At 34.4% G+C, this 16,308-nt stretch overlaps 1 protein-coding gene across 5 annotated transcripts in view; it reads right to left on the bottom strand.

The window, feature by feature from the left end:
* Positions 1-15,763, bottom strand: part of LOC132179598 (uncharacterized) — a 16,572-nt gene extending 809 nt beyond the window's left edge. The window contains exons 1-5 of one of the 5 annotated variants that reach the window (XM_059592338.1): positions 15,695-15,763; positions 12,956-15,583; positions 9,440-9,568; positions 9,324-9,355; positions 5,759-6,280 (exon numbers count right to left, since the gene is read on the bottom strand). In XM_059592338.1, the coding sequence (XP_059448321.1) occupies positions 5,884-6,280; positions 9,324-9,355; positions 9,440-9,523 (513 nt within the window). In that variant the 5' untranslated portion in view covers positions 9,524-9,568; positions 12,956-15,583; positions 15,695-15,763 and the 3' untranslated portion in view covers positions 5,759-5,883. Of the gene's footprint in view, positions 1-5,758; positions 6,281-9,323; positions 9,356-9,439; positions 9,569-11,279; positions 12,828-12,955; positions 15,584-15,694 lie in introns of those variants that run through there. The other 4 variants (XR_009439939.1, XR_009439941.1, XR_009439938.1 and 1 more) reach the window with 4 other exon arrangements.
* Positions 15,764-16,308: the final 545 nt, after the last annotated feature.

The following is a 16,308-nucleotide window of genomic DNA, read 5'->3' on the forward strand; positions in this document are numbered from 1 at the left end:
GGTATACCCTAGAATCTATAAGATATTTTGATATATAAAGTTGTGGTTTAAGGATTTTGATATTTTCAAATGATTGTGATGACTTTAAGGTACAATTCATGAAATCTTTGGGGTGATTCTTAGAATTTGAGGTGCTAGGTTTTCTGTAATTGAGGTAAATTATATTGAAGTGATGCTTAAAGTTTTGAGGATGAATTGATACTCCTAAGTTGTGGATAAGATTTAAATTTTGAGGCATTAGTGGATATGAAATTATGAGAAATTTTAGTTACATGCCAAAGCTTTTGATATAATTTTCTTTTACTAAGTAAAGATAATGGATTATTATTCTTGAGGTAAATTGAAGAATAGAGGTAAGAGTTGAAAGACAATATAATACAGTGATATAATATAGTGACATGATCTAAATTTTCTCTTATAAGATATATGTTCAATGATATTAAAGTATTTTAGAGGTTGATAACATGTGATGGTACATACTTAGATGTTTTATTGAGTGATTAACTTGTTAAACAGATTGTTTGTTTAAAGGAAGTTATTACAATGACAGAATGATTTCATAATGAATATTGAATGAGCACTGAATGATTACGAAAAGAAATGTTTGGAGAACAAGCTCCTTATAATATTACATACCAGTGTCCATAAAAAAAAAAAAAAAAAAGAAGGGAATTTGTTGCATAAAGAGACACGTGGTAATGATTCCTCAGAGCTGCTCCAGGAAAATTATTTCTGCATAGAGAAAACCTAGTATGAGCAGAATCGTATATATTTATATAATTGAATTATCTAAGGGAATATTTATTTCTAATGAGGTACCTGACTAGAGCGTGTGCGGAGAGACTTGCAACACCCCTGAACATCGACCCGGAGTTTTTCGTGCTGTCGCTGGAGACGTTCGATATTCTTCTCCATTTCTAGCATCTTTGGTCCCAAGTATTCTGCGTAAGATAACATCATCTTTTTCAGCTGAGTATTCTCCTGCTTCAAATCCACGTGTTTTCGTTTGTAGTATTTGAGCAGTCGCTGTAAGACCCCGATTTGGTTTCTTGAGACTTTCAGCTCTTCAGCTCTGGCACTCAAACGTTGTGCCATGTCAGAAACTGAAGCAGCACTTTGGATACTGAATGCCAATGAGTTATTAATAGCATCAGTATCCGACCTATCAGCTAAGAACGTTTGATCCCGTGGAATTACGAAACCTTTGGCCACTGCTACAGCAGTAGAATCATGGAGCATGATAGAATCGTGAATAGTGATAGGACGATTGGCAAAGACAAAAGTTGGCTGCCATACATTAGGATATGCAGCAGGTTCATTAGGGTGTGAAATAGGTACGACGGGATGTATAGCAGGCACTTCAGGGGGAACAACAGGCACATCCGGTTGCACGTCAGGCATAACAATGGGTTGTGCTGCAGGAGCAATATTCAAATCGAGGTTGTTAACGGATGATGATGATGCTCCCATATTTAGGAGAGTAAGGAAAAAATAGTTGAGAATACGAAGAAATTGGGAGAGATGAAGTACTGAGAAGAGACTAAGCGTTAGGAACTGAAGGAATTTTTTTGAAGTTTCTGGAAGCAGCCGACGAGTGGCTTTAAAGGAATTTTTCACTTCAGGTGAAATAAACAGTAAACAACAAAGCGTTAGGCGACCTCGGGCCGCGATGGAAATTTTGTCAAAAGATCCCGTGAAAGTAGGATCTTGTCTCCTGTCATAATTCGACTGAGCTCATTTTTCAAACCCACTGTTCAATCAACGACTTCGGATACCATGCGTGGGCAACTGAATGAAATGTCATGCCAACGAGCACCACGCGCTCGTTCGTTATCCAGAAACCCTTCATATAAATTCACACCTCTTTCTCCATTGCAAACGCATGCCTTCTGATCATACCCCTTCACCTGAGATCTTCTGCTAATAGCCTTCCATACAATGAAAGCTCGACTGTTCTCCTAGTTGAGCGTATCCTCAAGAGAAAAATGCAGCATCACAACATGATTCACAAACCCAACACCTTATACTCTCAGTGGTAAACCATTGAAGCAAGATTATCGTTGATCATGTCCTGATGAAGCAAGATTATCCTTGATCATGCTTCTCAGGCTAAATATCTCTCTTCTCTTCAAGTATCCATACATGACAGAAGAGAGAGAGCATCCGATGTGGGTATTTTGAAAGTCTCGGAAAGAGCTCACATGCAAATCATGTCCTGAAATGCTTTTCAAATCTTCATTTCTAGAAAGCAATAGGACTATCTTTCTCTCTTTTCTCTTCTTGACCTTGCAAGACCCAAGAGAGAAAGATTTTAGCATGTGTACTTTGGAACATCCAGCTTGGAAACTTACCCATATCCTACTTTGCTTGCTTATCAATTTCATCTCTAGAACGCAGCAAGCACAATATGTATTAGTCAAGAATGGATGAGAATCTTACATTTGATGTAATCGTGTATTTCGTTTGAGTTGAAATCTTAATTACGAGTTTCTTTTGTTGAGTTATGATTTATCAAGTAAAGATGTAGTACTGAAAGATTTTCGCTGATATTGTAGCATCAACACAAAAGTTGGGATGAGAAAATAGAAACGGTTGTGTATTTAGAATGAATCGAATTATGATGTCACTTCTGAGGTATATTCATGTAATGATGTTTGAATGTTGGTGCTATTTACTTTTACAGGTTTATGATGGTGAGAAGTTAATAATTATTAGAGCATCATATTAAAATTTCGTATGCATGATTTGGAATACTGAGATACTAAAGAGAATATAGGCAGGAATGATTTTTACACATTTTTGATAAAATTGATTAAATTAGATCGAGAAAATTATTGCAGGCTTGAAATGAGGACTATGATGTTTGGAGGTATAAACTATTGATCACATGATTTATTAATTTGATGTTTAAACCTTGATTGTAGACTGTTGATGAATAACTCGATTGTTGTTATTGAGGTTGGAAAGAAACAATGGAAAAGATTTTGAGGTATGATTTTAGTGTGAACTGATGAATGATTGCAGAAATCGTGACTTTAGACTGTGAATAAGATTTACTCCTAGTAGAAGGAGATAAAATTTCAATATGATAAAAGAGAGTAGGCTTTGATGAAGGATTGAAATGATTATTTAAATCTGAATCCCTCAACTTGAAGATTGGACGATAATATTATAGGTTTTAATTTCGAGGACGAAATTCTAATAAGGAGGGAAGATTGTAGTGCCCCAGAATTTTCAAAGCTATTTAAATAGATTATTTTGATAATGATGTTATTTTAATATCCATTGTAGCTAAGGATTTTTAATTCTTGGGAAATTTATGAGAGTGGTAATTAGAGAATGGTAATTGGTGAAATAATAGGATAGTAAATATGTAGCACCTCAGATTTTGAAAGTCTTATTTTAGAGATATTAATTTGATGCTATGATTATATTCATATTAGGCAATGATGTTAATTCTTGAGAAATTTATGATATTGTATGAATGGTAATTGGAAAATGGTAGGTATAATAGTAATTGGTAGGTAGAATAGTAAGTGGTAGGTGGAATAGTAAGTAGTAGGTGAAATAGTAAGTGGTAGGTGGAATAGTAGGTGGTAGGTGAAATAGTAAGTGGTAGGTAGAATAGTAAGTGGTAGGTGGAATAGTAGGTGGTAGGTGAAATAGTAAAATGAGGGTATAATTGTAAATTGAAGGTAGAATAGTGTTTGATTTTCTCCTATAAATAGAGCTCTTCTCCTTCACAATTTTCACAACTCATCTCCTCTCCCATCTCTTGCATATATTCTTCCTTCTTCCGCTTTTTACTCGGTCTTTCTTCTTTCTAAGAGTGTTTACTCAGAACAGAGAGAGAAAGGGCGAGACCAAGCGCTACAAGAAAGAAAGAACACAAGAGATAGCGGACTTTAGAAATTAGTTTCAAAAGATATACTAGTGGTGTTAGTCATATTGGAGCAACTAGATTCCTTCATACCACTTTTAGCTTCAGTCTAGAGGTAAGTAAATTCACTACCTCTTCTAAAATTACTTCATGTCATGCTATTTATATATTCTTGTATTAAATTGTAAATGATTATTTTATTTACGTATTATGAAGTTATGTTGCATGCATGAAGGATTTCTAAAAGAATTATCTATAAAGTTTCTATTTATTTAAACGCTTTCTAAGTACAACAAGTTTATATTTGAAAAAAGGTTTCCATTTTGAGAAAAGAAAGTTGAGAAATGATGATGATTATAAGAAAGAAAAATGATGATAAACCCTCCTACATGTTGCCCTAAGATGCATCAAAAGAAGTACAAAGAAAAGTACAAGAGATGAGATAAATGTTTATGAAATGAGGGCACATGTATGGAGGAGAGTATTTTTGGCCCCAAGATAAGTAAAGATGAGAGTTCGGTACCGATACTCGGATGGAGGCGAAACCACTGAAGGAGGCTATGCCAGAAGGTGGTATTCCATCAACTAGACCGTTGAGTGCACCAAGAAAGAGTTAATTGACGGTCGGGCATGGCTGTGGCCACAGTTCAGTGCCATGGTCACAAGGACCCGCAACCCTCGTGCACAGGGGTAATAGTGTACATGGGCCTTATTATGAGAAAATGATACTATATTTTCAACGATGATATGCTATGATGATTTACAGAGATTATTTATAATGATGCATTATGATGATGATTTATAAAGATGATTTACAACGATACTATATTTTCAACGATGATATGCTATGATGATTTACAGAGATTATTTATAATGATGCATTATGATGATGATTTATAAAAATGATTTACAACGATGATCTATTACTAGATGTAATAGTATGTATATGTTACGGGAGATGCAACCGTACATACAGATATTATTATGGCTAGAATTATATTTATTTGCGAAAATGATTTTCAAAACTGAGAACAAGGAGTAAAACTATTTATGGTTGTGGATTTTACTTGCTGGGCCCCCTTTGGGCTCATTCAGTTTTATTTCTTGTTTTCAGGTAGAAATGATGCTGGAATAGGAGGCCGGAATGGGGATGGGAATAATTATTAATTTTCAAAGTCTTTTCATATCAGTGATTGTAATAATATGATATTCCGCAACTAAAGTTTAATGTTTTCTAATTTCACTTGTAATAAAATCTCTTGAATAATGTTTTATGCATTTATTGTATCTTTTAAAATCAAGAACTCTGATAAACCTTATAGATCTTTGCAAGAATTTTTGTTATAAAAGAAGAAAAGTGGCAAACTCAGCCTTAACGGGCTGGGGATGTTACAACAGATGTACGGACAAGATTGGGTTGATGTGTCATTGCGTAATAATATGCTAAGAACTTAGTACGTAGAGCCAGGATTACGGCCAGACCGAATGAAGGCAAGCAAAGAATACATGATTACGTACCGGGCCGCAGTGGCGAAGCACATGTGGAGTACAGTTCATGGTGGATAGTTAGTTCTCTGTTATATCATTTATTAGTTTGTTTTTTTGAAGATTATGTATGTTTTGTAAAAATTTTATTTGCATTAGCTTGTTATATCGTTTATTAGTTTGTTATGCACGTCCTGATTATATCGTTAATTTGGTGGTTCGATGTTTAGCTAAACCCTATTTTGTAAGTGTTGCTCCTTAAACGGTAACTACTTTTATTGTAATGGTATGGACGGCATATATGTACCTACATTGAATATATTTCCTTATCATAGTAATTTTCATATGTGAAACGTATTTTGTTTATAAAGTGTCACATAATTATATCAGACAGTAGTAAATTACCAACCAAAAATAGTATGCTACAACGTAGGTACTCATCCCAACTAAATTACAATAACTAAATCCATAACAGTAAAGTGGACTAACATATCTAACAGCAAAGTAGACTAACATATCTAAAATGGCAGCATACGTTTACAACTACCGCCCGCTGATCCGCCAGGAAGTATGGTTGGGGCCAACATAATTCCCAAGAGTAACGCATTTAAAGCAATAACACTGAACTGCAACCGCCGAATAGTTGCATCTTTGTTGCGAATTTCATGACATAACAATTCATTTTGTGCAGTTAACGCAGGTATAAGATCGCAATAGCCTTCACAGACCGGGTCGTCAAACCATTCAAAAAACCTGCAATGCGGCTCACCCGTGCCATACTTCGGGCAGCTGAAGTATCGTCTACTGGGATTTTTTTTCCGACCGTGCGGTTTGAATGTGTGAGACCAAGCCGCAGAAGCAACGTCTGGTTTTGCTGAGATTGTGTGTGGAAGCAGTGGATGAGATTTCCGACATCTACAAAGGTCAATGACAAACCTCAATAAAGCGCTTTAACATGCATACGGAAGTCTGTTAGGTCTTATCATTCGGATTATTACAAAATGTAAATATAAGAATTTTTTCGGTGTCGTTCAAAAAATATGGTTCCTCTCACTACAATGGTAATCAATATTTTTGTAAGCAATGATACATGAGCTCCCAAATGCAATCCCAATAAACCAAAGAATCCTAAAAAAAAAAAAAAAATGCTAATATTAAAAAATTAAAAAAGCAAACCCATCTAAGAAAGCCAGCAATCCATCCCATAAAAAATTAAACAAAAATAAAATTAAAACGGCGTAAGAGCCAGAAACACGTTTCACAAAAAAAAAAAAACATCTACATTTCCACCCCAACCACTCACACACACACCCATAAATTCAAACAAATTCATCATTCGTTTTCTTGTTGCACAACATGATTCAGAAAACATATTGGGATAAACATATGCGAACCTATATGCAATCATGGGTGGCTCACATAGATATGGGTTTGCAATTTGGCTCATGGGTTCGCAATATGGCTCATTTGGTTCAGAAAACATGTGAGTCAAATTACGAACCCATGGGTTCACAGCCAAATTGCGAACCCCAGCAATCATGTTGCGAGCCAAATTGCGAACCCCAGCAATCATGTTGCGAGCCAAATTGCGAACCCATTCCTCTTACATCACAGCAAAGTAGAGATTTTAATTTTCATTGTTGTAGTCCATTCTAAACCAGCAACCAAACCAAATCAAAAACCAGTTTTTCCTATTTCACTACTTAATTAATTGTACTTATAAACAATTAATTAAAAAGAGAATTCTCCAAGAACAAGCTAGCAATCTAAATTTGTAATTTGGATTTTTAGTTGGGTCAATGCAGTATATCAAAAATTAACAAGGCATCATCAAGTAAAAAAAAAAAGTCATGAAGTAATAAAAAAAAAAAAAAATAGAACAAACCATCAAATTTTTCATTTTCGCCGTTGATAATGTGGGGGTGGCTGGCCAAAATGGGGTGGTCCGGCCACCCCATTTTTGCCAAGGGGTGGCTAGCCACCCCTTTGTTTTTTATTTTTATTTTTCTTTTATTTAACAAGAAGAACATAGAAGAGCAGAAAACCCAAAAAAAATTTTCAAAATGCTGGCTGAATCGATCTCTCTGAAAAATTAAGCAAACCTTGATTTTTGATATTAATCAGGGAGAGTCCGAAGTGACTGTATGGAGCTCTCCATCGGCATAGCTGGCTTTTAAACTGTGGAAGAACAAATGAGGGAGCAAGGAGAGGAAGAAATGATAAACTATGGAAGGAGGAATGAGGGAGCAGGACAAGGAACAGTGCCGTGAAGAAATGAGAGTTCATTTGTTTTCTATTTTGTTATATGGGCATTTTTGTCTTTTACGGACAATGGGTTCTCCCACACGCCAGTGGCTGCAGGTAGGCAACAGCATCATAGTCAAACAAGGAACAGTGCCGTGGGTCTTGGGGTGTGTGCTATCATTTGCCAAACAATGCCATAAAAAGGAATTAAAATGATCTAATTAACTAAAACCAAAGGATTAAAACATGCAAGTTAAGGGCTGAAAATATGAATATTTTAGCACTTAACACGCAGTAGCATCTAATCTTTTTGGCTCCCCAAGAGTCTGCCCATTGTTCTCGTTGTTGTTGTCTTCATTTTCACGTTGGTTGTTAGCTTGACTCCTTCTTGTACATGCCATCTACGGTATAATTAACATAGAAAACATATAAATAATATACAAACTTATTCATCAACGCATAAGACACACAAGTCCTATGCAAACCCTAGTACATGCCGACAACAATCCTAAGGAGAACCATGTCCTAAGGACGTCACATCCTATTGTCATAACCTATAAGTTTACAAAATCTTATAACCTCTGCTTTGATACCATAATTGTAACACCCCCTTCCCGTAGGAAGATGATATTACGCATTTCTCATGAGGTTATAAACATTTCGTAAACTAAAATATTAATAATCCATCAGAGTTTCATTATATATATATATATATAAAGTCATGTAATTTGTGCTATATATAAATATGAGTTTCTTATTTTATGGTTATAGAAAAATATGATTTGTTTGTCAAAATAGAAAGCGATTAAAATTTCAATTGGATGGAAGGAAGGGCAAAAATTTCCTACAAATTAAGTTATAGAAAAAAAAAAAAAAAAAAAAAAAAAAATTAAACTCAGTCACTAAAAGTACATTGTGTCTTTTAGCATGTGAGATGTATAAGGTTTTTTTAATGAGTTATAAATATGTTTATATTTTAGTAGACTGTTATACGACTACCAAACAATTGGGATTGTGTGACAGTTAAAATTAGTCATTGATTTTTATTTTGTACAATCCCTTGTTGATTCAAAAGCTAGATTTTCACAGTTACATCATTCACATTATATGTCAGTCGTATAACAATATGCTAAATAGCGTTATTTTTTTAATAGCTTGTACTTCTCACGTGTTTTTTTAATAACATTAATATATTAAAAAAATGCACTTCTCACATTTTCAACGCATACATGATACTTTTAGAGACTGAATTTGATGAATTCCTACAACTCAATTTGTAAGAAATTTATATCCCGAAAAGAAATAGTTTTAAAAATTTCCGAAATGGCCAACCTTTCAAACTACTGCTAGGGGAAGATTTTTATGAACAATAAAAAATATATTTTTATGAACACGAAACCTCACATAATCCAGAATTCCATCAAGATGCTTATCAATAGTCCACGTGTATTACATTACTAATCCAATTTAGTACTCGGTATTTTGTTGTCTTTCAGAAACTAGTTTGAATCTAACGGTTTTTCTATCCTTACATCTCGAATATTTTTTCTCGGAAGCCATACAAAGAACTACGAAATAACACTTGTCAACTATCCAATCAAGATTCGAAATTACTTTAAGATTACATTTCCTCAGAAAAATTGAAGATAAAGAAGCATCAATTCCATCATATGGACATAAATAACTTAAATAGGTAAAAGGGAAATGTACGTACTTCTTTAATTGAAGCTGCTCTTCCGCAATTATCTGTCGCACGCCCAAATCAGAAGCAATAAAACAACAAGAACAAAGAAAAATCACAATCACATTCTTAGAGAGAGAGAGGCCAACCTTCTCGGTGTAGGCAATAACATGGGCTTCACGAGGGAGACCATCGGGTCCGATCTCGGGCAGAAGCGAAGGATTCGAAGCCATTTGCCCTGAACCAAAATGTGCTTCTGCTCTGATCCAACCCCCCTTCTATTTAAAAAATAATAATAATAACACAATTCACTTACCCAGCCCATGAACCAAAACTTGCGAATTGTACGTTGTCGCCCATATATATATATATCCAAATAAATTGTGTTCACGAGACTTTTCAATAAATTGGATGAGATCCATTTTTTGGGTGATGCACAAAGTAAATCTGAATTTTAAGGTTTTCCATTAACTTGAACAACTTGTCCACGAAACTTTAAGCAACGTTTGGTTTGTCTTTAACTTTTAGCATTATAGAGTTCGAACTTCACGGTGGTGGCACTACCTATCAAATTATCAGTTGCAATTTTACGTGTGGGCTTAAACTTTTCCTTAAAAGTGTGGTGGTCAAATTTTTTTTTTTTTTTTTAATATTACTAAAAGTCTGTTTAGGATTGCGTTTGAAAAATATAGCTTTTAAGTCAAAAAGAGCTTTTGGACAAAAGCTTCATTTTTAAGCTTTTGTCAAAAATGTGTTTTATCTATTTTTAGGCCTTTTGAACCCTTAAAAACGCTTTTAATTTTCTTACCAAACGAATACTTTTTTCTTCAAATGGGCTTTTTGAAAGTTAAAAGCACTTTTAAGCCCCTCAAACGCAATCCCAAACAAGCTCTAATTATAAGACCCAAGCTACATAAAATATTTAAATGAAATTAATGGTAAATTGTAGATCAGTCAATGCTCAAATATAAGATCTTTAGTTTGATATATATTGTATTAAATTTTCATGCATATGAGTTTTGTATGCATAGAGGGTGATATGCCGTCCAAAGTGGTGAATGTTGTGAAGGCCATTGAACGATATGGACAGACGGTGAAGGATACATGTGATATATAATTATGTATTGAATATGATACATACAATGTTGGATTGGCCACACTAGGTGATCCAAGAGAAAATGGAGCAACAAAATAGAGATTGTATTTGTACATATATATTCTAGCAACAAAAGAGTGAGAAAAATGGTTATATATATATATATATATATATATATAGAAGGAATTAAGGAGCTGATATTCACTACTACATTATCTCAGTTGTAGGATATATAATCGTATAACAGTCTATTAAATAGTATTATTCAATATTTTATTGATTATATGGTTGTTCTTTACTAGTGATCAATGTTTTCTTTTTTTTTTCTTTTTTTAATATATTATTTATTATTCATCAAGAATACCTTATTGCTCACACATTCTAGAGACAAAACTACAAGAAGTCATTGAAAATTAATTTAGAATTGTTGGGGCCCTGGTTTTGTCCCTGCATGTAGGCATGCACTTCTGGGGTGACTTGGTGTAATCTCTCAATATTATTGTCCCGTCTAAAATGCTTTATGAGTTTTAAAATGAAAAATGATGTATGCAGTAAAAGTTTTGCACGGTCTTTAATTAGGGTTTAGGAGGCATTTAATTAGGGTTGTTATTTTGGTGAAAGATCATACACTATAATAAAATTTGTCCTAGTAGCTAGGCATATAAAAATCATATTTTTAATGGAACCTGTAAGAGTTATTTAGGCGAATACTTTCGTCTTAACATTATTTTTTCAAATTACAACGCTTAGCATGGCATTACAGAGAGTACTTGTTAAGACAAGACTTGAGATTTTAAGGCAATTAATATAAGTCAAAAATCTTTTTCTTTTTCTTTTTTTTTAAACAAACCAACATACATTCAAACAAAGAGGTTACAGAGACAGACAAAACAGAAAAGAAAAAACAAAAACAAGCTTATTAAAACCCCAACCGGCCAGACCTCACAAATTAGCACAAGAATGAGACCATAAAGGGAAAGGACAAATGCAAATACAGCCTGAGAAAACTCATATCGCGGCGCATACTGATGGATAAATCCATTGGGAATACGAATACCCCTATCAAACATCTAAATAGGCTTCCTAAAAAGCCATGGAGATTTAGATAAAATGTAACGTTGGAAAAAATGTTTTCAAAAGAAACCAGAAATAAAAGTAAAAAAGATCCACTCCACAGACTAAGAGTAAGCCCAAACATATCGGGTTTAACAGAAACTTACACAACAACAAAACATAAAGAAAATAAAAGACATTAAGCAGGAAAAATCTAAGAGCAAAAAACAGCAGCATCAGAAGCAGAGGGGGAGGCATGGAAGAGCTTCGGGAGGCGCGTGAGGGACGTGCCGGCGAAGCTTGCCAGGAGACTATCAAGGAACGCTAGAAACGACCGGTGGCAATGAGGAGGGGCGAGAAAATGTCGCACGCGCTGCCAAGGGCGCAACACATGTCGTAGCGTGTGGGCCACGCGTCGGTGCATGGTGGTCGAATGGTGGCACAGATGGTGGCTGTTGAAAGCTGGGTGGCCCAGGATCCTGGTGGAGTGAGACATTGTTGGGAGTGACTTCCTGAAATTTACAGATCTAAATTTGAAAAAATCAAATCAAAAAACTTCACAAAGTTTGTAGATCAAGGGCGGAGGACCACTGTAAGATGCTGAAACAGGGCGTCTAGCAGTAGAAAAGGAGCTGATGGTGAAATTGGTCAAAGAACGAACCTCCCAAGAGGCAGATAAAGCCTCCGATTAGGCAGATAGAACCTTTGAATAGGTGGTACGTAGCAAGAAGGGGAAGGGAAAAAAAGAAGGGGGAAGTAGAGGGAAACGGTTGGGAGGAGAGAGCCGTGACTTCCTCCTCCCTAGCCCGTGCTTTTTTCTGGATGAGAGAGAACAGAGTTTTTTTTTTTTTTTTGTGAGAGTTTTTCAAGCCTTGATTCAGCAAAGATGTTCTCAAAAATCATGTTAAAGACCATAACTTTTCCGGGTATTACTTTATTCATCCAGTTTTCCTCTTAAGGTAAAGAAAGAAAAAGAAAAAAAATGATCCAGTCGGTAACGATATAAAGAAAATACATACGAATGGGTGCTATTGAGATCAAGGACTTTCTATCCAATTGTCCTTTTGAGATAACATTTTTTTTTTTCATATAAAGAAAATAAAATATTCATGTGATAGTAGGAAGAAGAAATTATTCAAATGCATGAACAGTACTTTAAAAGCCCTTAATTTTAATCTTGGTTATCCAAAAAACCTAACAATTTGTATTTCGTATATATATATATATATATATATATATATATATTAGATGGATAATCTATTCATTTATATGAGAATAATTGATCCACAAGTTATATATATCATCGACTATTTTTTGCTTCCTTTCATGGATTGACGACCAATGGAGTACTGTGCTATGTTTCTGTGGCTTCGCATGGTTTAATTTCTCTTCAAAATAAAAAATAAAGAATTAAAATGTAATAAAAATAAAACGTAATTCGATTTCAATATATACATTTATAGTGTATATATATATATATATAGAGAGAGAGAGAGAGAGAGAGAGAGATGAGCACCTGTATACGTCTTGACTTTTTATCTTCAAAAGGTGATGATTTCTGTTTCAGGGCGTGGAAGAAACAGTGTAAAAGGACAAAAGGATGTTGAATTCCATGCAATGCCTTGTCAAATGAACAGTCCCTTGCTTATACCTCAGATTCGTTCTCAGTTCGACCTAAATAGCACTGGTCTTTAATTTCCTAGGTATAATATTTATTTATACGTGTCTGCAAACAAATTCATTAATTTTAGGCCCAGAAAATGGCTTATCACTTTCAGTTTAGCCTATACTTCCTATAACATGACCCAGAAACAAATATGGTTGTCTGCAAATTAACTCTTAAAAGCAGGTTAGGGTTTTGCCTGCAAGTAGTACTACACAGAGAAATTAAGATGTCCCCTCTATGTCTAGCCAGCTCTAGCATGAAACAAAAATTAATTAATTTGGTGGTGGACATATATTCTTCACCAACCTTTGTATGTACTTTTATTTTACTGTATTGATGCGACAATACCGTCGATCAACTCTTGTTTAAAAAAAAAAATTAAAAATTTATAAACTCTATGAGATCAAATAAGTGAAATAAATGTGTAATATATAACTAACATTTCTCTTTATCATAATTAAAAGTGTTAAACTACAAAGCGGTCCCTAGCTAATGATCTCCCCATGGGGATGGCCATCTCCCACATCCATCAAACAAAAAAGCTAGCATAGGTTAGAATGTAAGGGAGTATAGAAAAACATAATGATATTATCAATTTATTATTATTTAGATATTTTATCAAATACAATCAAATGAAAAACGATATTCTAGTGAGGCAACCAAACTGAAAAAAGTCATATATTATGATGTAACTTTAAGAGGAAAAATAGTATAAGTTATAGGAATGATGAGTACATTAGAGACTTTTAAAGTGAGAGATATATATATCAATAACGAAAAATAGTAAAAACACATGCAGCTTAGAATTCCTAATTAGTCATACAACGGATTTTCAAGCATGTTGACCTTATATAGCCCGAAATTATCGTACCCACCAACAATAGACCTAGTTTTGATATTTTATGTTTTACTGTTTGGTGGGAAAATATTCATTAAAAGAAAGGTCAGTAGTTTATCCACCTATAAATATATAATTGTACGTCTTAATTGTACGACCGGTGGGCGATCGAGCTAGCAACCTTATGATAGAAGTTAAAAATTTATCACCTCCCTGCAGAGGATTTACTGGCTAGTCAAACCATATTTTTGTTGCTCTGACACCCACTGATATATGCAAGAAGGGGAGGGGGACACGTATATACACACACAGAGGATCCTTAAATATTTAGCATTTGTTATATATATATATATAGAATGTTGTTCATGACCAATCAATGTTTTTGTCTTTTTGGATGAATGTTTCAGTCAATGAAAAATAAATATCACTTCAGATTTTTTTTCGAAAAAATGAACAAATGATATCCTTGATGATCTACTTAATTAAAGAGACTTAAATAGTATATACATATATTCACCAAAATATTTGATATATATATATTACAACATTTTAATTAGAACCATCAAAGATTGCCATGCATGCCCTTAATTATTAAATAACTTTTATCAAATATAGATTAGGGCAGGCACGTACACGTTGATTTTTTTTTTTTTTCTTTAATAATCCTAATAAAGCAGCTATCTAGCTTACTATCACTGACATGTTATTGGTGTTTAATTATATCCTTCATATATAGAATATATATCTCAGTTCTTTTTCCTTTTCAAATCCCTATAAATCTTCACACTGTGTCAAGCAAATTAGTGGATGAGAAATGCTAATATAAATATATTTACTAGTCCCAAATTAAGTCCCCCCTCAACCAGTACGGATCGAGACCTAGAAGTACTTCTTCTATAACCATACATGGACATTCTATGACACCAAAATCTGATAGCCTTCTCAAATTTCATTCAAATATATTATCGTTATATTCTAACTAAATATATCTTGATGATCAATTAACCTATATATCTATCTATGTATCAAAGCCTACGAGCAACAGAAGAAGTATCAGTACTACTCTAGATAAGTAATTAATAAAACGCCTTGTATTAATTATTCCTTTGTTACTAATTTTCAGTTCACCTGCAAATCAGGTAAAAAGTGGTATATATAATCTCTATACACGTACGTCTAAATTTTACTCCTAAGAAATAGCACATAAAATACATATTACAGATATAAGTACAGTAGAGAGAGAGAGAGAGAGAGAGAGAGGATAATTTTTTGTTGGTGAGAAAGAGGGAGAAAAACTAAAAGTTGTAAGGTGTGTTGATACTAATTAATTAATCTGGTGATGATCACTTCTTCTATATATGTCGTTATTTCAAAGGGAAATTCATCAGCGAGAAAACTAAAACTGAACTTATCACTACTGGTTTTCTTTCATTGAGCAATTCCAATTAGGGTTTTTGATGACCATATGTGCAAGGTCGAACAGACAACGAAGCAAAGGATTAATCGGCAAAAAGACTGCAAACTTGACAAGCACGGCATGGAATCCACTCACCCGTACTGCATGCTAGCTAGCTCCATATATCTATATATATATATATATAATATATATGATCATATCTCTCTATCTTGGTTGAAACCTTCTGCAATCAAGCAATACATAGCATGTCAGGGAAAAAGGGTCAAAATCAAGCTAAAGAACAACGAAAACAGAAGAGAAGATGATGATGATGATGATGGAAGCAGTACTTTACCTGGTCCCTGATTTCCTCACTTCAAACCCATGAAGTATATGTCTTGCGGGAAGGCCCCCAACCTAATTTTATAGAGATAAGAAACTAAATATCTTGACAAGAAGCAAGCGCGCGCGTGAGTTTTGTTTCATCGGTCGCATCTGCTACATCAGACACGTGGGGGAGTTTGACTCACGGGTGTGACACATACATAGCTGAGAGCTCTGTGCATGTGCTTCTCTTCCCATAACCACCTAGTTTTTTTTTTATAACGTTAGATTAATTAAGAAAGACTTAATGTTTTTTTTTTTCCCCCTTTTTTATCACAAATCCAATGGTTTTGATAAGAAAAAGAAAATATGAGTCGTCGTTCTAACATTACGGAACTAGCTTCTCTTTAAATAAAATAGACCGGTTAAAAAAGTTTGGAGGGTAATTGGGTCATGATCAAGAGCCAAATTAAAGGTGAGGGGGGGCCAGGGTGATGAGGACCAAAGACTGAAGAGTGGGGTTGAGAGACAAGGAAGTGAGGTTAGATGTGCTGGATCGCGTGATTCTGAAATGCCGATGGGAGAAGAAAATAAAAATACTTGTTCAACCTCACATGGCACCGATAGCTCCTATCTACCATCCTC

Source organism: Corylus avellana, chromosome ca4 (assembly GCF_901000735.1).
Source record: "Corylus avellana chromosome ca4, CavTom2PMs-1.0".
Lineage (NCBI taxonomy): Eukaryota > Viridiplantae > Streptophyta > Magnoliopsida > Fagales > Betulaceae > Corylus > Corylus avellana.